At 37.4% G+C, this 22,677-nt stretch overlaps 3 protein-coding genes across 4 annotated transcripts; all 3 read right to left on the minus strand.

Annotated features, from left to right (window-relative positions):
- Positions 1-1,066: 1,066 nt before the first annotated feature.
- On the minus strand, positions 1,067-4,850 carry LOC102792724 (butyrophilin subfamily 1 member A1-like). 2 transcript variants are annotated; one of them, XM_087842454.1, is made up of 5 exons: positions 4,770-4,850; positions 3,799-4,134; positions 2,967-3,053; positions 1,731-1,821; positions 1,067-1,371 (listed from the first exon to the last, which is right to left on the minus strand). In XM_087842454.1, the coding sequence occupies exons 1-5, from the start codon at positions 4,819-4,821 to the stop codon at positions 1,254-1,256; spliced, it is 684 nt and encodes a 227-aa protein (XP_087698580.1). In that variant the 5' UTR covers positions 4,822-4,850; the 3' UTR covers positions 1,067-1,253. The 2 variants fall into 2 exon arrangements, with proteins under 2 accessions (XP_087698580.1, XP_087698579.1); XM_087842453.1 differs by having other exon boundaries at positions 1,252-1,371; positions 1,735-1,821.
- A 2,794-nt stretch (positions 4,851-7,644) lies between these two features.
- Positions 7,645-9,849, minus strand: LOC148102393 (uncharacterized). The gene is made up of 7 exons (XM_087841448.1): positions 9,726-9,849; positions 9,544-9,612; positions 9,356-9,450; positions 8,813-8,939; positions 8,529-8,646; positions 8,359-8,435; positions 7,645-8,218 (listed from the first exon to the last, which is right to left on the minus strand). The coding sequence occupies exons 1-7, from the start codon at positions 9,795-9,797 to the stop codon at positions 8,105-8,107; spliced, it is 672 nt and encodes a 223-aa protein (XP_087697574.1). The 5' UTR covers positions 9,798-9,849; the 3' UTR covers positions 7,645-8,104.
- A 194-nt stretch (positions 9,850-10,043) lies between these two features.
- On the minus strand, positions 10,044-18,754 carry LOC102800109 (uncharacterized). Its single transcript, XM_087842384.1, has 13 exons — positions 18,686-18,754; positions 15,513-15,584; positions 15,325-15,423; positions 13,776-14,959; positions 13,461-13,683; positions 13,118-13,283; positions 12,929-13,011; positions 12,654-12,830; positions 12,400-12,507; positions 11,578-11,649; positions 10,852-11,484; positions 10,668-10,754; positions 10,044-10,236 (listed from the first exon to the last, which is right to left on the minus strand). The coding sequence occupies exons 1-13, from the start codon at positions 18,752-18,754 to the stop codon at positions 10,057-10,059; spliced, it is 3,153 nt and encodes a 1,050-aa protein (XP_087698510.1). The 3' UTR covers positions 10,044-10,056.
- Positions 18,755-22,677: the final 3,923 nt, after the last annotated feature.

Consider the following 22,677-nt stretch of genomic DNA (forward strand, 5'->3'; position numbering starts at 1 on the left):
CTTACTGAATAACCTGGCAGAGTCTTCACTATCATCATTACTGGAGAAGCTACCACATGAGGCTTTGATAACAGTTTAAAATGCTGACCGCAAAAGTTCACAAATTAAGAAACTCTGATTTCCTCGCCATCAAAATATCATATTTTAAACAAAAAAATAATTCAAGTAACACATGCAACCAATTAAACACAAGAAGCATGCAGGAACATTGCAGATTTACATTTACAAAAATAACTCTCGCATTTAGGTGGAAAATAATTAAAAACACGTTACCCAGTGCACACTGAAGAACAACTCTCCCTCCATGTTACACGAACACATGTCAACGCTCCTCCCCCGACTTCCTCATCCTAGCTGAATTTCGCGCCTTTTAGAAAGAATCCGAACGCTTATTGGCTGACTGTGGCGCGTACTTACGTCGTGGTGGACGTACTTTTTGGCGGAATTTTTTTCAAAGAACTTTATTTAAAACACGATTGGACAAACTGACCATATGCTTCTTTAAGCAGTTTCCCGTTCACGAAAAAAAAAACATTACGCAAATCCACCGTGCTGGTGTATAGACAAAAAAAAACTACAATCTTAAAAACATTATGGAGGACGCTGTATATTCAACCAACACTTATACATCATGATTTTTAGCAGAAGTATAATTTCAGATTGTTTGATTGTTTGTTCTGCCTCTGACCAGTAAGTCACTCAGTGATTGTTCCCAGATCTGTAACCATTTAATTTACTTAAAAGACATCAAGGCCAAATTGTTGAACAGAGGGACAATGTAGTTAAAACAAGAAAGAATAAAATGAGTTAAAATATTACAAGACATCCACATATAAAGTAAGCATACACTTATATAGAATAGAATGCCTTTATTGTCACTATACAGACGTACAATGAGATACAGAGCATCTACTCAGTGCAAACATGTAGAAGGAAGGGGGGGCACAGTTTATGCATATACTTATATACATAAATGGCTATACAAGCATATATGTGCACACACACACACACACACACACACACACACACACACATACTATTCCAATATGAAATACAATAACAGATCAAATATGAGTCTCTAAATGGGAACAAGGATGAGCTTTTAGAACCGCTTAAAACAATCCAACGTAATTAATTTGAATTAAGTTGTGCTTAAACCAGCTGTAACGTAATGAGAGCAGCTTGAGAATCTAAAATCATTTTGATTACTCAGCCAATCAAAGACAAGCACAACACTGTACTTCACTCATTTCTCAAGAAGCCTTGTTCTTGTCGTCTTTCAGTGTTGAATTCTCCAAAGACTGAAGTTCAACGTGGCTTGAACGGTCCACTCCTCGTTTCTGCCCTTTCAGCTCCCCCCAACGCATTGCCCTTGATAAGCACACAAACATGGAAAGACGCACTTGTAATAATTTATGCAAAATGGAGTAAAAATTTTAAAAAAAAAGCATAAAAGAAACTTAAGTTGTCTTCAGACATTTCAAGTTGAACAATAAACGTTTGTGTGTTTGGCTTATGTGTTTTATTTACATTGTTCGTGTGCTCTTCACTCATTTAATATCAGTGTAATGTATAATTGTGCTGTTATTCTCTGCTTCCTGTTTCAGTGCGTTTTCCTCTGGTATCCACGACAGATTTTCATCATAATCAAACACCAGACTTGCCAGCAGTAATCTCCAATCAAAGGTTTAACTATTAAAACACACATTCTTGCACTAAAATTGATCAACTTACGGATCGTTACGCGTTTCTTCAGACAAAATCCAACGACAATCAGGAGACAGACGATACCAACAGGAAGGAGAACGGCAAGAAGTTTATCTGAAAGAATCAGAAATTAAAAGGCAAATTAATGTGATGCCACTCATGAATTATTATTACATTTACATCATTTTTAATTCAAATTTATTTTATAAAACCTTGTATAAAACCAACAGTTGTTGGCTGGAGGGAAGCTGAAATGGGTCAAGCACAGACGGCTGTGTCAGGATCTGAGACTTCTCTTCCCAATATTACGGCCTGCACTAACAGGACTAACAGATATGCAAAGAAATTAAAAATAAATAAAAAAAAGTAAAGCAGTTGGAACAGGACACCAAAAAATCTGCTGGTGAGGAATTTTTCAAATATCATGAATCAGTGTTGAAGCCAGTTCCTTTCACTTTCATTGTGTTGAACTGATATGTAATGAAAAAGTATTGCAACAATGTGACTGACAACACCGTGAAGATGAGTGGTGCAGTCTGGTGACTGGTGGCATGCTGACAACAGCAGTTTTAAAATTAACCTTTAAAACTTAGGTACTTTCAAATCTTGACTTCCCAAACAGGAAGCTAGCTTTCTACACGACTTCACGTGTAACCCACTTCTCTAGCTCATACACGAGTTTTCACAGGAACTGCATGCAGCCAACAATGCAAAAGTGAGTCATTTTTCAGAATATACCACAAGTTTGGGGTTTGAATGAAGAGTTCGTTTATTTTTAAAGATGTTTATCATTCCAGAAAGCTGATCCCTACTCAAACACTGGGGAAGGCTCCCCCAAGGAAGTTTCCATGTTCTCTAGCAGAGTAACTGAAACCCTGCAAAATGTTGCCTTCATCCTAACATACATTTATATTATATTAACTTCAGGCTAATATTTTGTGAGCTATAACCCTTTGAAGTACACAGGGGGTGAGGTGTATCATGCATGGCTGCAGAGGACTCTGCGATTACGCTTGATGCATCACTTTCATGACTTAACGGGACACTTAAAAAGAAACGATTCGTCATCAGCTCAAAATGTCTGCTGTGAAGAAAAAAAAAGAGGTCATTCAACATCTTTTCTCTGTATTGTGGTGAGGTCTGTATTAAGGTCTCTACCTGCTAATACAAAGCAGCCTGAGCTGTTGTGATTTCACACTATAAATAAAACTAAATTGAACTTGATTAAGTGAAAAGAAGAAAAGTTCAAAGTCACTTGCCTGGATCATTTGGCTTCAGCGTTGTGGTTGTGCTGTGGAGATTTGGAGATGTGGTTGTGCTGGACCTGACATTGATCTCTTTGGTTACTGTAAAAATAAATAAATTCTCAGTATTTGAAATATATGAGACTGTCTAAACATAATATTCCAAAGAAAATGTATATTTTAAAAAGATAGCATGTCTGATAGTGTCCTCCAAGTCCATGTTAAATTACTTTGGACAAAACAAAACAGAATAAAGTGCTATTTTAATTTATTTAATTTAGTTACAAGGAGCTGGAACCTATCCCAGCTACCATAGGGCAACTGGCAGGGTGCACCCTGGACATCGTGCATCGTGGACAGGTGTGCAGTCTGACACAGGACTAACAAATAAAAACCACACTCACATTCACACCTGTGGGAAAGTTATAATGATAAGTGGAAGAGGATGGATTCTAATTCATTTTTGATAGAAACCTCATTTGTTTTCAGCCTATATGAGAACTCACTCCTGTCACTCTGGCAGCTAGTGAGGGGGCTCGAGCTTTCGAGGAAAGCTAGATTGCTGCGAAACTGTGAACATCAACACAGAAAAGTACTAAACAACACAACATGAGCCAAATTCAGTCACATTCATGCTGTTCAAGCTTCCTTTGTGACAAAATAAAAATATACAAGGACACAATGGTTCACTCGGTGTTATCAAAGCTATAACTGTTAACATGAAATAAAGCTAAACCCTCACATCTTTTGCACTTCATATTATTAGGACTGTTTACATTTAAAGGGAAAGTCACTTTTCTAGTACCAACTTAGTATCAAACTAAACTTTGTTATTTAGAGTGTTTACCATTAAGATGAACGATGCAAAAGGTTTTCAGTTTTGGCACAAAACACTTGTAATGTCCACTATCAGACAGGCGTGCTGAGAAGATCTGCAGGGTTAGATTTCCTCTGCTAAGGTCTCCGGGGTTCATAGTTGCTCTGCTGCTATAGCTCGCCGCCTGTGCGCCATAATTTTCGTGCCCGTGTCGCCGCGAGAAGACCACATCGTTCAAGTCAGTTTGTTTCCAGTCCACGGTATAAGCAGACAGGTCAACTGAGGGATCCACATAACACGGTAATGAGACATTACGACCTTCTTCTGCCTGAATCAGTGGGGATGGGCAATAGCTTTGAGGCGTTTCTGGGGAGGGAAAAAAGCAACATTTATATAATTTGACAGTCTCCAAATTACATTTGAATTCTCAACGAAATGAGTTAGTTTATTGTTCAGTAGCAGGACTTCAAGCAGTCAGATATTTTTTAAATTCAAAGGACCCAGAGCAGGAAGTTTTATAGACTGGCCATCTGAAATATCACCTTCCATCTAAAGTGTAACCATAACTGCGCTCTTATTAACCGCATCAGTTCGCCATAAAGCCAACAATGATGCAAACAAAAACCACTCTGACAAAATAAGCTGATGATCATGATTACTGTCCGCAGCCAAAGTAAATACCGGTGACTTTGTGGCGGCAGAGCTCAAAAAATGCTCTACTGCCGATAACCTCGCTGACTGATTAAAAGTATCATCATGCCATTAACGGCTTTGGAAATCTTCGTCTCCCTGCTTTCTTATCAGTGTTGCGCCAAAAATTGATTTAATGTTTCCGCTGTAAACTTCAAGAGTTGAGAAGCCACAGAATTACATCACAGAAGCCATTAGGTTTTTAACACCGGTAAAAACAAATCATACAGGGCTTACAAATACATGAACAGCCTGTAGTTATCCCAGTGATGTAAAAGTACAAACTTGCCAGTTAAATAAGTGAGAGTTACCTGCTGAAGAAAAAACCCCAAGAAAGCACAGAGCGATTATCCGCGTGTCCATCAGGGAAGCCAAAACATTTACGCGGCCAGTTAAGCGCTGGTTCGTTTAAGCTAGCTGTAAACGAGCTAGCGCTTTAACGAGGATCCACCTCCCTCCGGAGACATCATTTACCCATCTACATTTAAATGTCACTAAATGCCACTGCCAGCACAAGTTTAGGCACGTTTTTGTTTTTGTCCGTCCGTTTACAAGGAACATAATGAATCATCAGAAATTCCCTTATTGCACTGCTCAAAAGAAATTGTTTTAAATGCTCTAAAATTCTCCTTTTTATATCAGCTACAAACCTCAGGATAAAGCAATCAAAATGTACAATTGCACTGCTACATTTAGACGCTGATCGCACACGGTTTTTTTCCAACTTTGACTCACTGTGCAAACTCCCACATTGTTTTGCGTCGTGTGTGTATATCAAGTATTGTCAAGCGTAAGAACCACGATTCAAATAATATTCCTGATGCTATTAAAAGGATACTTCATATTTCCATGGTCTATGTACAGTATACACAGTATACACCCTCACAGTGGCACTCTGTCAATATCAACTCTGATATATTTCTAAATAGTGATCAGGGGTCTGGGGATAGGGTATCCAATAACCTTCTTACTATTAGGCAACAGTCCAACAAAGTTCAGTTAAACTGCAAGAGTCACTATAACATACAGTCTGCTTCTAAATTGAAACTGAAATTGAAGTTCCTGGAATAAGACGTCAGAAACTGACCAGATACTTCCTCTGGATAGCATTACGTTGGCCCCTGATATCACACTGCGGTCAAGTGAGCCCTCACTTACGAAGTCACAGTCAAGCTAGCCGCACCGCCAGCCGCACCGAAAATGTTGTTGCGCTATTATTACGCATATTACGGTATCGGTGCCGACTGGCTTAGAAACGCAGTCTTTTGTGTCCTGGGACTATTTTGCTTCACAATCCACTCCCAGTTTTGGTTTATCTCCACTTTTCCCCCTGTGATCCACAGCCCAAATTACTGTATGATTCAGAGAAATTTAACAATAAAATTTACACAATTTACTCTACTGTACTTTTAATCTCCTCATTTTTGACCTCAGATTACAGGAAAACTATAAGAGGTGACACAGATATTTCACTGGATTCTGAATACAGGCCATTTCCACTCTGCACCCTGTCATCCACAGCAAAAATTACTGTACGGTTTTTGAGAAAATTGATAGTAAAATCTTCCTATTTTTCTTTACTGTACTCTACATATTGACATCTTTGAGCTCAGATTACAGGAAAACTGTAAGAGGTGACGCAGATATCTCACTGGATTCTAACTCTGGGTGACCCCCACTCTTCACCCTGTCATCCACAGCCAAAATTACTGTATGGTTTTCCAGAAAATTTATAGTAAACTTAACACATTTTACTGTACTGTACTCTATATATTCTCATCTTTGACCTCAGATTACAGGAAAACTGTAAGAGGTGACGCAGATATCTCACTGGATTCTGAATCTAGGCCATCTCCACTCTTCACCCTGTGATCCACAGCAAAAGTTACTGTACGGTTTTCCAGAAAATTGATAGTAAACTTAACACATTTCACTGTACTGTACTCTATATATTCTCATCTTTGACCTCAGATTACAGGAAAACTATAAGAGGTGACGCAGATATTTCACTGGATTCTAACTCTGGGTGACCCCCACTCTTCACCCTGTCATCCACAGCAAAAATTACTGTACGGTTTTTGAGAAAAGTGATAGTAAAATCTTCCTATTTTTCTTTACTGTACTCTACATATTGACATCTTTGAGCTCAGATTACAGGAAAACTGTAAGAGGTGACACAGATATCTCACTGGATTCTGAATCTAGGCCATCTCCACTCTTCACCCTGTCATCCACAGCAAAAGTTACTGTACGGTTTTCCAGAAAATTGATAGTAAACTTAACACATTTCACTGTACTGTACTCTATATATTCTCATCTTTGACCTCAGATTACAGGAAAACTGTAAGAGGTGACGCAGATATTTCACTGGATTCTAACTCTGGGTGACCCCCACTCTTCACCCTGTCATCCACAGCCAAAATTACTGTACGGTTTTTGAGAAAAGTGATAGTAAACTTTGCACAATTTACTCTACTGTACTTTTAATGTCCTCATCTTTGGCCTCAAATTACAGGAAAACTGTAAGAGGTGACGCAGATATTTCACTGGATTCTGAACCTAGGCCATCTCCACTCTTCACCCTGTGATCCACAGCAAAAGTTACTGTACGGTTTTTGAGAAAATTGATAGTAAACTTAACACAATTTACTCTACTGTATTCTATATATTCTCATTTTTGACCTCAGATTACAGGAAAACTATAAGAGGTGACGCAGATATTTCACTGGATTCTGACTCTGGGTGACCCCCACTCTTCACCCTGTGATCCACAGCAAAAATTACTGTACGGTTTTTGAGAAAATTGATAGTAAAATCTTCCCATTTTACTGTACTGTACTCTAAATATTGACATCTTTGAGCTCAAATTACAGGAAAACTATAAGAGGTGACGCAGATATCTCACTGGATTCTGAACCTAGGCCATCTCCACTCTGCACCCTGTGATCCACAGCAAAAATTACTGTACGGTTTTTGAGAAAAGTGATAGTAAACTTTGCACAATTTACTTTACTGTACTTTTAACGTCCTTTACTGTAAATTACTGTATGGTTTTCTGATAAAATTAAATCCTAATCCATTACCGAACAAAATGAGTTCATTGAAGTATTTGCTTAACTACAATAAATTTCTTTCCACACACAATTTAAATATTTCAAAATGTCATTCACACACCACCTCAAGTAGCAAATTTTAGACATTATTTATTCAGTGCTTAATCACAACAATAGTCACCTTAAGGCACTTTACATAATAAGTTAAACCTTACAATAATACATACAGAGACAAACCCAACAATCATATGACCCCCTATGAGCAACAGTGGGAAGGAAAAACTCCCTTTTAACAGGAAGAAACCTCCAGCAGAACCAGGCTCAGGGAGGGGCGGCCATCTGCCTCGACCGGTCAGGGTGAGAAATTACATTTCTCAGATTACTGATTTCTCATATTACTACTACACAGTTTAGATATATTGTTATTCATTATCTGTCATCACACAAATCAACCCAAAAAATCAAAAAGGAAATACTTAAAGTACACGCACAAAGCAAGAATGTTATACATATTGTGTTTTACACATGTGTTCCTCACAACACCAATAACAACTATAAGCAGATTATTCAAGTAGCTTTCACTGCATGTAGAATTAGGTTACACAAAGCACACACTTCCACTCGGTCTTCTGAGCACTGCTGAGCTGTTCATTTGTCATGTCCAGGCATTCAGAATGGAACCAGCGGTTGCAGTTATCACACTGGATCTGTAAACAAAAAAACATATTAACTTTCATAAACACATTAAGTAAATAATTCTATGTTTTAATCAATTAAAATCCTTAAAGACACAGAGTCAAATACTTTTGTTGTAGATAACATAAAACTATTTTTAAAAATACTATACCCAGTCAGTGATGGAGGGTCCTGGATTAGGTGGTTTCGCCGTTGCACACATGGCACAGTTGTTGTCACTGTCAAATACTAAAACATAATATATATATATATATATATATATGTTAGTATTCATCAGTTTGACACAAATAAATATGTCCATTTGAAGAAGATATTACACACCAGAGGCCTCAAGTATTGTCTGTGCAAATGTCCTTCGTGCCTGGGCCATCTCTTTTTTTGTCGTCAAAAATGTCATTTCTGGTTTATTTGGGAATGCTTCCATTACTTCTTTGGCCATCTGAAATCAAAACAAAAAATACAATTTAATTGAAAACATCTGCAAATGTTACACTTCCTGTTTACACAATTTAACCTTTTAAGATTATTTTAACTTTCCCCACCCCCACCCCAACTTCTTATCTAATTTTACAGAAAAATATTATTGCGTTAATGTGGTACCATACCATGATAACCATTACTCCGCAGCTAGAACCATCCCGTTGAAATGGATGTGTCAGTACTCCTCCTCGAAGTCTCACATTCACCCAGTCTGTTTTGTTGTAGCATGTCCTCCTCATTTTGAAGTATTCACTTTGTGAACATAACATACATTACATTTATATACAAATGAAAGATAAAAGTCACACAGAAAAAGACACATATAGTACATATCACTGTTTTTAATGGTGTGTCAGAAAGCCCTGTGCTCTAGATTATGTTAGATGAAGTATCAAAATTATTAACATGTTCTTTTAAATCTACAAATGTTAACTGTCTCAAATGTCTCACTGCTTAAACACGGTCAGTGTTTTTTTTTATTATTTAAAATTACATACGTGTGTAATTTTGAATTATTTTTTTGAATTCTTTAAAGAACTGATAACCACAGATTTTATTAAACTTTCATCTACAACCATATGTTCACCTTTAGAAAAAGACCTCCTAAGTCCTCCTGTCACTTTTCTAATATTTTATGTTATTATATACATGTAATTGCGCATAATTACCGGAATCTTTTGGCTGCACGGTCAGACTCTTCCTGCTCCAAAGAGTTTCTTGAAGGATCGACCAAATACAGACAGCTGTCATCTGCATTTATGTACTGCGATAGATATATAAATTTAAAAAGTACATAAGTTATGAATAATGTGTTATTGAAACAAACTGTCTTCACAGAAATGCTGCTCGTACTAACCAGAAACTTCCAGTGTATATTTCCAATGTTCACAAAGGATAAAATGGCTCTGTAGTTGTCAAAGTTCACCTGTGACATATTAGGAATTAATTACAAATTTGCAACAATACTTTTTCCATTTCGAGACATTAATTAAATTTAAAAAAATTAATTCTAGAATATATTATTATTATTTTTTTTACCTTGGACAAGCTTTGTCTCCTGATTAGTTCTCTCTCTCCATAGAGGATCACACCGCTCGTGTAGTGGTTCATAATGTAGATATTATTCCCCAGATTCAGCCGAATGGCCCAGTGGTGCAGGAGACTTTCAATGACCTGAGGAGTATAATAAATAACCTTTTATTACTTTGAAACATGATAAAGTTTTGGAATACAAAGGTTAATAAAGATTTTTTTACTTACATATACTCAGTATTCAGTCATGAGGATATGCCTGGAATGTCGATCTAAAGCAGTACTTACTGAATGTGTAGGGAACAACTAATGTTCTGCCCCAGCTTTAACGTTAACCTTATGCATTTCTTTTTCTTTTTTTTAAAATAACTGGATTACATACCTCTCCAACAAGCCAGCTGTGTGGTCTAAGGGTCAGGAACTCACTGTGACGTATGACAAAGTTGTTACCTCTAATCTGAGATGGGACCACAGAAACAACAACTTCCGTTTCCTGTTGTTTCCACAAATATGCGACCTGTGTTTCAACAAGACAATAGAAATAAATTCTAATAATTCTTCTTATGAGAACATTCATTGTAATCGATTACAACGCTTTTAAATCTAATTTTTAAAAGTATTTTATGTACCTAACGCAACAACACGAAAACATCTCCAAATTTGACATAGATTTTAATGTAATTTATTTGAGATGTTAAACTACATTAAGAAATTAAAAATTGAGTCAGTTACTGTTGTTTTTGTAATATTAAGGACAGTAACATGTAAAAGTTACATTTATTGTTGGACTGACATTTGTCATTTTTCTGTGGTATGTTTTTTTTTTACTTCATCAACACATACATATAATAAAATCTAATATATAATTACAAAAATATGTACAAACAAACTTGGTTTTTCAAACAGATGACATAGTTATTGAATTAGAGTTTGTTTGTGAAACATCACCTGTGATGCAGTGTCCTTTGTCAGACCGGTTGTGTTTCTCTCAAGGTGCTCTGTCCTTTCCAGTGTAGATGGAGAATCCTCTGGCCCCTTGATTTGTGGGTTGAATTTTAAAGAAAATATTTGTTACTGCTGTGATCATTTTAAGTAATTTTTTTTATTAAGGAAAAAAAATGGGTGTACTCACTGTCCTCCTGACATCAGAGAGTGGCTCCAAAAGGATCTCTTTGAAGGCCCTTTCCATTTCCTTCACGGTTGGATCATCGTTGTTTACCAGGTGTATTTCAAATGGAGGACTTGTGGGGTTCTTATGGTCAATGTACTTTTTGATTGTGGTGACCACAACATCAGCACAAATTGAGACTGGAAAGTTGAATATTCCAGAGCTCACTGCTGGAATGGCAACAGAGGAAAATTTCTGCTCTTCTGCACATGTCATGACGTTCGAAATACCTTTAGTTAAAAGTTTCTTTGCATGGGATATCATGTGCACTGTGGGGTCAGTCTGCAGACACGGGCCTACCAAATGAATCAGCTTCATGCAAGGTAGTCTGCCTGCTGTGGTAACTGCAACTTGTCCAGCCTTTAATTTGCCATTTTTGGCAATGAAGAGATCACTCTCTGCTTGGATAGTATGTCCTCCAGTAGCAGACAGTGCCTTTGCAAGTCCACCCATGTGAGAGAGATTTTCATTAGCTGCATTAACAATTGCATCCACTTTGAAGGCACATAAGTCTCCTTTCCATACTGTGACCGATGCTTTATTAGCCATGTATGTTGCTATTTTTTGGCAAACGGCTATTTGTTCCTGGCTCTCATCCTACAAAGATAGACACTTGTCAATTTTCAGAGTCATTTATGACAATAACACACAAAACATAAATGTAGACATTCAAAACATTTCTAAAAATACCTGGTTTTGACGAGCATCATATTGTTTGTGCTGTTCCTGTTTAAAGGTTTGAACAGTGGTCTTCCCTTTTACCTGTTAACAGATAACATTTTTGAATGACTTTATATAATAGAATATAATATACAAAAGAATATGGTCATGAATGAGACAAACTTGTTCTGATTTGAGATGTATGTAACGAGTGAGCATCTGTCCTGCTGTTGGTGTAACACACAGGAACTGATATGACTGTGTATGGGTGCCTAGTCCCCTTAAAGGACTCTGTCCAACATTACGTCCCAAGTAAACAGAGGAACTATGAGATAAAAACATCATCAGTATGTGATGCCCGGTCCAGCCGTACAGAGAACATGCTAGTGTATGATTGCAAACTTGCTTGCAGTCAGGGCACGCGAGCTGTGCTTAATACAGTAGGTCTCCAAAAGACAATTAATCAGCCTTGAAAGCTTGTTTAATTCATATGCCCTTGGCCTACAACTGCTGAAAACAAAGCTGTACATGGTGTGACCAGCAAAAAGCAAAAAACCTGAGCTTCCTCCTGCACTTATGTCACCTATGGACATGCATTTTTTGGCATTAAAGTGGGGGTTCACTAAGGCCCATGCCTAGGTGTAATACAATGTCAAAACACATAAAGATTTCAGGTAATCAGTTGGAATACAGTTTGATAAAACATTGAAACATGGAGACGGATGATAATTTATAATTCATGCTTTATCAAGTCAAAGCAGACGCTTTACCCCAGAGGACAAAAGGAGTATGGCAATCAGGAGGACATTACAAGGTTTAATTATTGAAAATAATGGGAACATGATGACTTACCTCAGTTTTCTTTTTCTTCAGTGGCAGTTCTGTCAGTAACGGTGACACGTACACACCTTTTCGTTTAATGCGTTTGTCTTTCCATTTCTCCATTTCCACGCGAAAAGACTGTTGATTACACATACATACTTTTAATGCTTACTTATTTTATCATCTCTTAATTCTATAGTCATAGCCAAATGTTTTCACTTTTTCTTAGTTTCTTGTTCTAGTTGTATAAAACACAATTTTCATTACTAGGAAGTTATTCATACCTTTTGTCTTGATTTTTTCATGTCTGCATATTCAAGCAGGAGGGCATCGTGCATTTTTTGATAAATTTCCACAAAGTCATCAAGCCTTGTCAGTCTCCTTCTCTGGATACGGATTTTTTTCAAATCCCACTGGCTTTTCTCCATGATTCCTTGGGTTCTATTGTCTTGTGTAAAATTCTTAAATGCAATAGTACATTGTTTAAATCAGTATCTATGTATTGTAAATTTATGTACAATTTATGTTTCTTTTTCACTTATTCTTCTCGCTATGATACCTGGTTCTTGGATTGCTGAATGTCACCATAGAGTTTACTGAGCTGCTGGTAAGCAGGACCAGTACCATGACGTCCAAGATCCCCTAAGGAGAATACAAGTAATTAAAAAACATAATTAAAATAGATAATTCAACATTTAATGAATAACTGACAATTTAAGATAGTAATACAACAAATAAAAAAACGTACCGAGCATCATTGATGACCACAAAGTTGCATGTGGTAGAAGGTGATTTACCAGACCGGCAATAAATTTGGGTGCATGAAAGATGTTTCTTTCGCCCTCACAGTCCAGTGTTGCATTGTCAACAATTGCCTGGAAATGGGTCTTCAAAGGGGCATTCTGAACATCAGTCTGTAAAACAGATATATATCTGTATTCAGCAAGTTATCAAACCAAAGACAAATTAATTATATAAAATATTATTTTAAATATATATATTTTAAACCACAATAACGTGACACACATTTGGGACAGACACAAGTAAAAAAGTTATTAATATGGTTACTTAAAAAATAAATCTTAGCTAACCTTGTAATCTTCAGCAATCACAGTCTTCTCATCCAAATCCAGGGTCCCCCGTTTTTGCATAAGGATTTTCAAGTTGTTGTAGTGTTTTGTTACGTTCCTTCCACTACAAGGACTGCAAAACACTATTGCTGCACTATGGACAACATCATCCATGTCTTTTAAGTTATCACAGCATGCAAGGAGCCCAAACACATGCATTCCAAGCCTGTAGTTCTCTGGAATGCTGGGAAAATGAACAAATGAAATCACTGTTAGTGAGACCTTTACATTACAAATCTTGTATTCTTTTTTAATTATTGATATAAATGTACTCACTGTTTTTTACAAAGGTCCTTGGCATTTTTCATGACATGGCTCAAACATCGATGAAGAATGGGAATGTTGAATTGCTGTGCTGAATGCTGGCCAGTGAGTAAGACATAGTACTTCTGCAGCAGATCCTCTAGACTTGTTCTGCAGAATGTCATGGAAATGGATCGGAGGAGTACCAGGGATCCATCACACATGAACATGACAGGCCTGTTGTAGGCCCGATTACCAAATGCTCTTACCAGATCAGTCTGAAAGGCCTGCAAGAAGTATGTCACAGAAGCTGTAGTGTGGTCACATGTGACATATGTAGCAACTGGAAGAGGAGAAGCACCTTTGGATGGGTTTCTGACAACCAACTCATACACATAGTAAGGTGGCGTTCCAGCACTTTCTTTTCTTATTATACTTCCAGTGGCATCAAAGTACACAATGTCTTCTTTGCATCTTTGATGAAAAACTGACAAGGTTTTCTTAGACCACAGCATTATGCCCTTTGGATGCATCAGAATCTTCTGCAGTACGTCCTTTTCAGTGTCCTGATACTGTTGAATTATCTTTTGTAAGCTAATCAACTCGTTGGGATCTGCTCTAGTGGCTTTTCTTTCAGACCATGCAATGTTTTTCAACACTTCTTTTGTTGGAGCATCATCCCTGTTGCCAGATTGGATCACCTTTTGTGGCACTTTCTGTAAAGACTCCAAGTACAAGCTCCTTGGTAATTTGTTTTTGAGGAGTTCTCCAGCACTTTGACGTGATTGTGCACGCACAGGCCGCCTTTTCAGCTCTTTGTTATTATGGCAGACCTCACCTCCTTTGAAAACGACTTCTGCTTTCAGTGTCTCTTCGTCATAAACCACCACAGCCACAGTGACAGGGCAGTCCTGAAATCTGCAGTACCCCACACACCTGAAAACCGGTGCCTTTGATCTTGAAGAGAGTTTTTTCACACTGTGTCTCCGAAATCCAAAGCTGCAGTACGGATTAAGGGTTCTGATTCCACTGGCAATTATATTTGTCCACTGCAGTCCTTTAAATAGTCTTCCTGACTGATGTTGCCGTAACTCCTTCCATTCATTCTCATTTATGAAAAAGAAACTTTTCTGCTGTGGCAAACCAGATGTGAAAAATTTTTCTTCTGAAGTGCTACTGTCTGTGTTGACTTTAGCTGATTCATCAGATCCATTCCTCTGCAACATTCAGATATACATTTTAAAAAATATATATAAACACTTTCAATGTTTGTCACTACAGTGTCTCTATGAAAATCCAACAGCATCATTATGTTACAATTTCACTAACGAACCCATAGGACAAGTTTCACATTATCTTAGTAAATTTGTCTTAGTAAGTGAATATGACTAAGAAATATTTATTTTACCTCGAAAGATCATCACAAAAAGATTTTAACTTTAAATGTAAACTTTGGATTACAGTTCAAAATAATTGAAATTTTTAATATAATAATTACATGCTGATAGTGTTTAACAAACATATAAACTCTGTGTTTTCTTTCTCTGTTGTGTATTAAAAACAGCGAAAGTTATGAAATTACCTTAGCATTTGCATTTGAAGACGAAGATTTAGAGTCACTCTCGAGGGATTGTGTGTCTGGGGTATGGATGCCGCTCTCTGCAGTTTTTTGAAGTGCATCCTGGGAAGAGAAAGCGATGTCGTTTCTTTACAAATTAATGTTTTTCCAAAGCAACACAATGTAATACTGAATAAAATACAAATAATTACCTCTTTTCTTGAAGGTAAAGGTACATTTCCTACAGATTGTGGAGACTTTGGCGCAACAACGTCTTCCTCATTCTAACGAATCATAAATTAATTAAAACATAACAATTACATAACAAGACTGAAATTTCAGTATGTCTTTGTTAACACACATTGTTACAAAATATTTTGAAAAGAATCACTATGTAATGACGGTTTTATAAGGGAAAAAATATTCAGCAAAGGAATATAGTACTATAATTATTGTAAATGAAAAAGTAATATTCAGATTCAGATCTTCAATTTGATGTGTTTTTTCTTTAAGATAGTATCAGAAGTTGCTCCTCCACCATGAAAAAAAAAAAACTGCATGTATTATTTTACTACATCCATGATTCTCCACTGTGGTCTTTCTCATTCATCCTGTTTGGAGCTTAATGTTCAACATCCTTTATCTATTAAAATTACAGAAGTAGAAGGAAGTAATCATCAGAGCAGGAATCATGATAAATGATAAATAGATTACCAGTACATAAAAACATAACATTTGCATAATTTCTCTGATAACCCTGCATTGGATGGGTTTATTAACGGTGGGCTGAAATTGTACTACAGTCTGCTGATGAGGAACTTTTTTGAGTGTTGAATTAAATGTCCCCCACAATCTGTATATGAATTGTCATTAAAACCATAGAGATTCTTACTTATAAAGGAAAGAAAAGTGTGACAATGCCCATCAACAAATAGTGTATATTTTTTGAAACATTACAAAGATACATGTAATTCTGGGTTCACCTGAATTACAGATTAGACTGGTGGACAAACAGAGATGTTGTGTACAACTGGTGACAGCATCGGTGACAGGGATGCCAAAAGGAAGAACAAATTAACCAGCAAGGCTGGAAGCAGAATTAGGAGGCGTCATAGTCAGCGAGGGTCAGAGATCAATGAACAAATTGCCCACCTTCATGAATAATGCATCACCCTCAAAAGGATTCAAAATTTGGGCCATGAAGAACAGTTCAGGAAACCTATTTTTTTTTTTTTCATCTGTGAAACTGTATAAATGAAATGTAAATTATGTTAAAGGCAAACACATTTGTAAGCCAAAAGAAACAAACAAATTATGCCTTTAAACATCTGTATAGACTTGATACAATATTTATTAACTGAATTTGCTAACATGTCTTACATAGTGAGAGTATTTCTTTTACTGATGATATTTCAATGATATGTATTTTCTATGACTAAATAATGCTCAATCTAACACATGGCAATAACAGCAGATGTGGCAATTTTGTAATTTGTTGTATAAATTTGATATTATTTTAGGCAGTATATATTCTTAGCCTTTGACATACTCTGTTAACACAGCAATCTGAAAAACCGTACAGTAACTTTTGCTGTGGATCACAGGGTGCAGAGTGGGGGTCACCCAGAGTTAGAATCCAGTGAGATATCTGCGTCACCTCTTACAGTTTTCCTGTAATCTGAGGTCAAAGATGAGGAGAGTAAAAGTACAGTAGAGTAAATTGTGCAAAGTTTACTATCACTTTTCTCAAAAACCGTACAGTAATTTTTGCTGTGGATCACAGGGTGCAGAGTGGAGATGGCCTAGGTTCAGAATCCAGTGAGATATCTGCGTCACCTCTTACAGTTTTCCTGTAATCTGAGGTCAAAGATAAGAATATATAGAGTACAGTACAGTAAAATGTGTTAAGTTTACTATCAATTTTCTGGAAAACCATACAGTAATTTTTGCTGTGGATCACAGGGTGCAGAGTGGAGATGGCCTAGATTCAGAATCCAGTGAAATATCTGCGTCACCTCTTATAGTTTTCCTGTAATCTGAGCTCAAACATGTCAATATTTAGAGTACGGTACAGTAAAATGGGAAGATTTTATTATCAATTTTCTGGAAAACCGTACAGTAACTTTTGCTGTGGATCACAGGGTGAAGAGTGGAGATGGCCTAGATTCAGAATCCAGTGAAATATCTGCGTCACCTCTTACAGTTTTCCTGTAATTTGAGGCCAAAGATGAGGACATTAAAAGTACAGTAGAGTAAATTGTGCAAAGTTTACTATCACTTTTCTCAAAAACCGTACAGTAATTTTTGCTGTGGATCACAGGGTGCAGAGTGGAGATGGCCTAGGTTCAGAATCCAGTGAGATATCTGCGTCACCTCTTACAGTTTTCCTGTAATCTGAGGTCAAAGATAAGAATATATAGAGTACAGTACAGTAAATTGTGTTAAGTTTACTATCAATTTTCTCAAAAACCGTACAGTAATTTTTGCTGTGGATCACAGGGTGAAGAGTGGAGATGGCCTAGATTCAGAATCCAGTGAAATATCTGTGTCACCTCTTACAGTTTTCCTGTAATCTGAGCTCAAAGATGTCAATATGTAGAGTACAGTAAAGAAAAATAGGAAGATTTTACTATCAATTTTCTCAAAAACCGTACAGTAATTTTTGCTGTGGATGACAGGGTGCAGAGTGGAGATGGCCTAGATTCAGAATCCAGTGAAATATCTGTGTCACCTCTTATAGTTTTCCTGTAATCTGAGGTCAAAAATGAGGAGATTAAAAGTACAGTAGAGTAAATTGTGTAAATTTTATTGTTAAATTTCTCTGAATCATACAGTAATTTGGGCTGTGGATCACAGGGGGAAAAGTGGAGATAAACCAAAACTGGGAGTGGATTGTGAAGCAAAATAGTCCCAGGACACAAAAGACTGCGTTTCTAAGCCAGTCGGCACCGATACCGTAATATGCGTAATAGTAGCGCAACAACATTTTCGGTGCGGCTGGCGGTGCGGCTAGCTTGACTGTGACTTCGTAAGTGAGGGCTCACTTGACCGCAGTTGAAAAACACTGTCTGGAATGTTGTGGTCATTTTTCTATCAGAAAAAGTTCTTCAGCATCCAACAAATCTCTAGAAACACAGTACTCTCAAAACTCGCAATATCCTGTGTCAGAGCGATTCTGAAAAAGTAGTATACTCCTAATAGTGCACTAGGCTGGACGGCTCATAGCAGACTTACTTACCATCCGGAAATCCTACTCACTTAAAAGATTTTGGCTAAACTAAAAGGTACAAATCTCAGCTAGAATGATTACTCATATGATAGATTATATTCTTCTAGTAGTAAAGTTAAAAAAAAGACAAAAAAAGCGTGTTCAGTGTGTTCTCACCAATACAGCTTCAAAATCCTCCACAGAGGAGCCTTCCTGGTTGGTATGTCTGTGAAGGTTCTCAGTCATCCAGGTCATCGTAGTCAAAAGAGCTTGCAAAGAAAAGCGTCTGGACTTCTTTAAGTTACTTGAAGACGTTTCACCTCTCATCCGAGAAGCTTCTTCAGTTCTAAGGTCAAATGGTGGAGAGTCCCAGATATAAACCTAGTGGGAGTTTCCCCCCACAGAGGACAAAAGGACCCCCTGATGATCCTCTAATCGCCTGACCCAAGGTGTGAAACTGGGTGTGGGTCCCAATCAGCCAGAGTTTCGGGTGAGCTCATTGTGAAACCTGGCCCCACCTTATCATGCGAATTCCTGAGGTCAGATGGCCCAGGATGTGAGTGGGCGTTAAGGCGTCTGGGGAGGGAACTCCCCAGACGCCTTAACGCTCGGTCTGAGGTCCATTTGACCTTAGACCTCAGTTCTAAGGTCAAATGGACTCTCCACCATTTGACCTTAGAACTGAAGAAGCTTCTCGGATGAGAGGTGAAACGTCTTCAAGTAACTTAAAGAAGTCCAGACGCTTTTCTTTGCAACTTCCTGGTTGGCTTGTTCATTCTTTCTGGTGTCACCAGCAGACCTCAGCACCGTACTCATTTGAACTGAGGGAAAGAACATCTCTATAATTTTGCTGCACATTACAGGGTCTCCACTTTTTCCACAAAATAGAGGCCGCTCATCCCCTTTGAGGCTCTTTGTTGGTCTTCTGCTTCAGCTAATTGTCAGTGTGCACATCCAGGTACCTGTACTCCACCAGATCAACATGCTGTCCCAGGATGGACCGTCTTATAGCCATCGTCCTCGAACTGGACTCACTTTCTCTGGTCTTGTTCTTATTCAGAAGTAGATCGCTTCTCCTCCCACTGTGCATTTCGAAAGGCTGATTTTATATTTCACAATGCAAGAGTCAATTTAGAGTGGCTGAGTAACTGTAGGGTGAGATACTATGAAGCTGGAGTTGATAGTGCCTCCATGTTTCCCTTTGTCGTCATTCAGAATTAAGAAAGATAAATACAATAATTAAACAAACCTGATGAGATTTTGGAGCACCAAAGACATTTCCAAGGGCTTTTACTTTGAAATCCAGTCAGACTGACTTGAAATTAAGGTAAGGAAGGTCAAACTGGGAGGGTCTTACATAATACTTAGTCCACACACACACACACACACACACACACACACACACACACACACACGCCAGGACAAAGGCAGAGACGCATAGAAAATTACAACGTTTTTCTCCTTAAAAATGTAATAAATTTAGAAAGAAGAAAGAAACAATTTAGAAAGCACACGTAGCACAATTGTAGCAAAATAACATTTCAACACAATTAATTATAGATACTTTATTTATATAGCACTCTTAACAGAATAAGAGCCACAAAGTGCTTCACAATAATATAAAACAGATACACATAAAACAGCACAATCGAACAAACTGCACAATTCTAGTTAAAAGCCAATCTAAATGAAAGAGTCTTAAGCTGCTGTTTAAAAGAATAAATGCAATCAAGGCAACGTCATGATGGAGGCAAAGCACTCCACAGCCTGGGGGCCACCGCTCTAAAACATCTCCTCTGGTCTTAAAATGTGTTTGTAGGGCGACCAACAGCTTTTGATTAGAGGATCTCCGGCTGCGTGCGGTTGTAAAAGATCAGAGATGTCGGCAGCAGCAGCGTGATTCAGAGCTTGTGAAAGCTTAAAGAGTGTCAGTATAAGTGTATAAGTATACTCTTTGAGACGATCATAACCTCACGCTTGGATTAATGGGGTTGGGCCAGAGCACTCTGTCACGTCTGGAACTGGTGCCGAATGCTGCGGCATGGTTTTTAACTGGTAAAAGAAATTAAGCATATTACTCCAGTTCTGGCTTCCAATTAAATTTAGGATCAATTTTAAAATCCTTTTACTGGTTTTTAAATCCTTAAATGGTCTGGTACCTGAATATATATGCTGCCCCTCATTCACTCCGGTCAGCTGAGCAGGTGTTGCTCAGAGTCCCTAAATCATGGATGAAACTTGGAGGAGACCGAGCGCTCTCTATTGTGGCCCCAAAGCTTTGGAACGATCTTCCTCTTCACATCAGGCAAATCAGTGCTGGTTTTTAAATCCAGATTAAAAACTCATTTTTATTTACTGGCCTTTGGTCGGCCATGTGTTGTTTTTAAAGTGCTATATAAATAAATTAGGTATAATAGGATTGTTTAATGTGCAAACACATGACAGGGGTTTAAATGTAACTGCAAAATTAGCCACTTGGGGATTGTTTGCTAGCTAGAATGACAAAATTAGTGAAAGATAAGTTTTGCTTAACCTTTTAAGCCCATCATAGAACAAGTCTTTACATTTTTTGATGCTATAGTGTCATTTTTTGGAGGATTTCAAGTTGCTAAACATACAATACATACATCACAATCACTGTATTGCAAATTTTAATAATATGTATGCATTAAGTCCATAGTAACGACATAAATTGCTAAAAGGTGCAAAAAACTACAAATAAATTAAAAATTATATTTTTTAACACATTTTTCTAATAAAAGAAATTTCAGAGGTGAAAACTGTAAAAAGTAGTTGCAAAATATTTCCAAACCACAGGAAATTTATTTTGTATCCTCAGAATTTCATTTCTAACAAACACTAATTTTTCTAAACTGCTGCAAAAACAAAAATCGATCTTGTGCACAATCTGCAACAGCATGTGCCTCAAAAATAAACTATTTCCAACTGTGCAAAGTTCTAAGTGTCACAAACTATACAGAAAGTCAAAGATGACTTTCAATAGGCTGAGTGAACTTTCTGAAAAAAACAAAAAACAAAACAAAAAACTACATTTCCCACAAAATGAGGTGATAGTTCCTGCTGACAACATGGTCAAGTTTATTCAAACGCAGGAAGTGCTGTGAACAGCTGATCAGATCAGCAAAACGTTTGTCTGGATAATAATAATATTTTTGTTGTTTCTTGCACTTTTTGCAAAGCCATTAGTGGAAGGAAACTGCAACCTGGGACAAGTTAAATACATGATATGGAAGTACAACTCCTCTGTTCTAATATGCAAAAAATTATTGCTCTAGCTTATTTGGTTGCATTTCCACCAGGATTTTAAAATAGTTAATGGGACCGTGAACACTTTCATGGGCTTAGAAGGCTTTTAAATCCCTGCTACAAAGGGCTATTAAGCAGGGCTGCCACAAATGATTATTCTGATAGTCGACTAGTCACCGATTATTTTTGCGATTAGTCGAATAATCAGATCATGCATCCAGCTTATTGCACCAGCTAATGATATAACTATCATTACAGCTTTAAGTGTTTAAGGTTTGTGCTAATTAACAATAAAGACAAGATGATAGTTTATTAAATTTTAATGAAATTTGCAGATTGTTTTGGTGAAGTTTAATAAACTCCTTGCTATCTAAAATATAACAGGACACCGGAGTAAATTCTCGAGCATCTCACGCTTCTGATAATCAGTTGTCTGCTTGACGTTTATTCAGCTGTGTAAAAACTATAACTTTAATCTCAGCCAAACCGATTTACTCAGGAACAAATAAAATACTGAAAAAAGTCAAACAATAACATTTTTAAGTGACTTATATATCATGTTTAACCTGAGTAGCGAAAGACAGCGGTGGGTTTGAAAACGATTTGCCGGAAGTCCGGTGTTCTCATGGCTCTAGTGAGCTTTGCCCCCGGCTAGCTATCGAGCTAGTGGGTAACAGACGTCTCCGAAAACGTCGGAGCGCTTTTGTAAATATGTGGTGTCTTGATAAACTGAGCAGATAATTGAGGTTTACACAGCTACATTCTCGCCTGAAAATATGTTAAACGTTTATTTTGTGACCTAGAAAGAATAATAAGAGTAACATTAAAACTAACTAGCTGCCACCATTGTTGGAAACTGAGCAGGGCCGCGCTATGAATTCTGGGATAGGTTGGGCCACGAC

This window comes from Neolamprologus brichardi, chromosome 6 (assembly GCF_056152115.1).
Source record: "Neolamprologus brichardi isolate AB-2024 chromosome 6, ASM5615211v1, whole genome shotgun sequence".
In the NCBI taxonomy this organism is placed as follows: domain Eukaryota; kingdom Metazoa; phylum Chordata; class Actinopteri; order Cichliformes; family Cichlidae; genus Neolamprologus; species Neolamprologus brichardi.

Bases quoted from the DNA above. Each gene is read 5' to 3' on its own strand.
- LOC102792724 (XM_087842454.1), bottom strand. From the start codon at position 4,821: ATGGACACGCGGATAATCGCTCTGTGCTTTCTTGGGGTTTTTTCTTCA. The intron at 3,054-3,798 runs GTAAACACTCTA...TTATTTTTACAG, and splicing joins TTGCATCGTTCATCTTAATG to TAACCAAAGAGATCAATGTC. The intron at 1,822-2,966 runs GCAAGTGACTTT...TGATTCTTTCAG, and splicing joins GCTGAAGCCAAATGATCCAG to ATAAACTTCTTGCCGTTCTC.
- LOC148102393 (XM_087841448.1), bottom strand. From the start codon at position 9,797: ATGAACCACTACACGAGCGGTGTGATCCTCTATGGAGAGAGAGAACTA. The intron at 8,940-9,355 runs GTAATTATGCGC...ATGTTCACAAAG, and splicing joins CGTGCAGCCAAAAGATTCCG to TGAATACTTCAAAATGAGGA. The intron at 8,436-8,528 runs GTGTGTAATATC...ATTATGTTTTAG, and splicing joins GACAATACTTGAGGCCTCTG to TATTTGACAGTGACAACAAC.
- LOC102800109 (XM_087842384.1), bottom strand. From the start codon at position 18,754: ATGACTGAGAACCTTCACAGACATACCAACCAGGAAGGCTCCTCTGTG. The intron at 11,485-11,577 runs GTATTTTTAGAA...CTATCTTTGTAG, and splicing joins ATGATGCTCGTCAAAACCAG to GATGAGAGCCAGGAACAAAT. The intron at 10,237-10,667 runs GTGATGTTTCAC...GTTGAAACACAG, and splicing joins CAAAGGACACTGCATCACAG to GTCGCATATTTGTGGAAACA.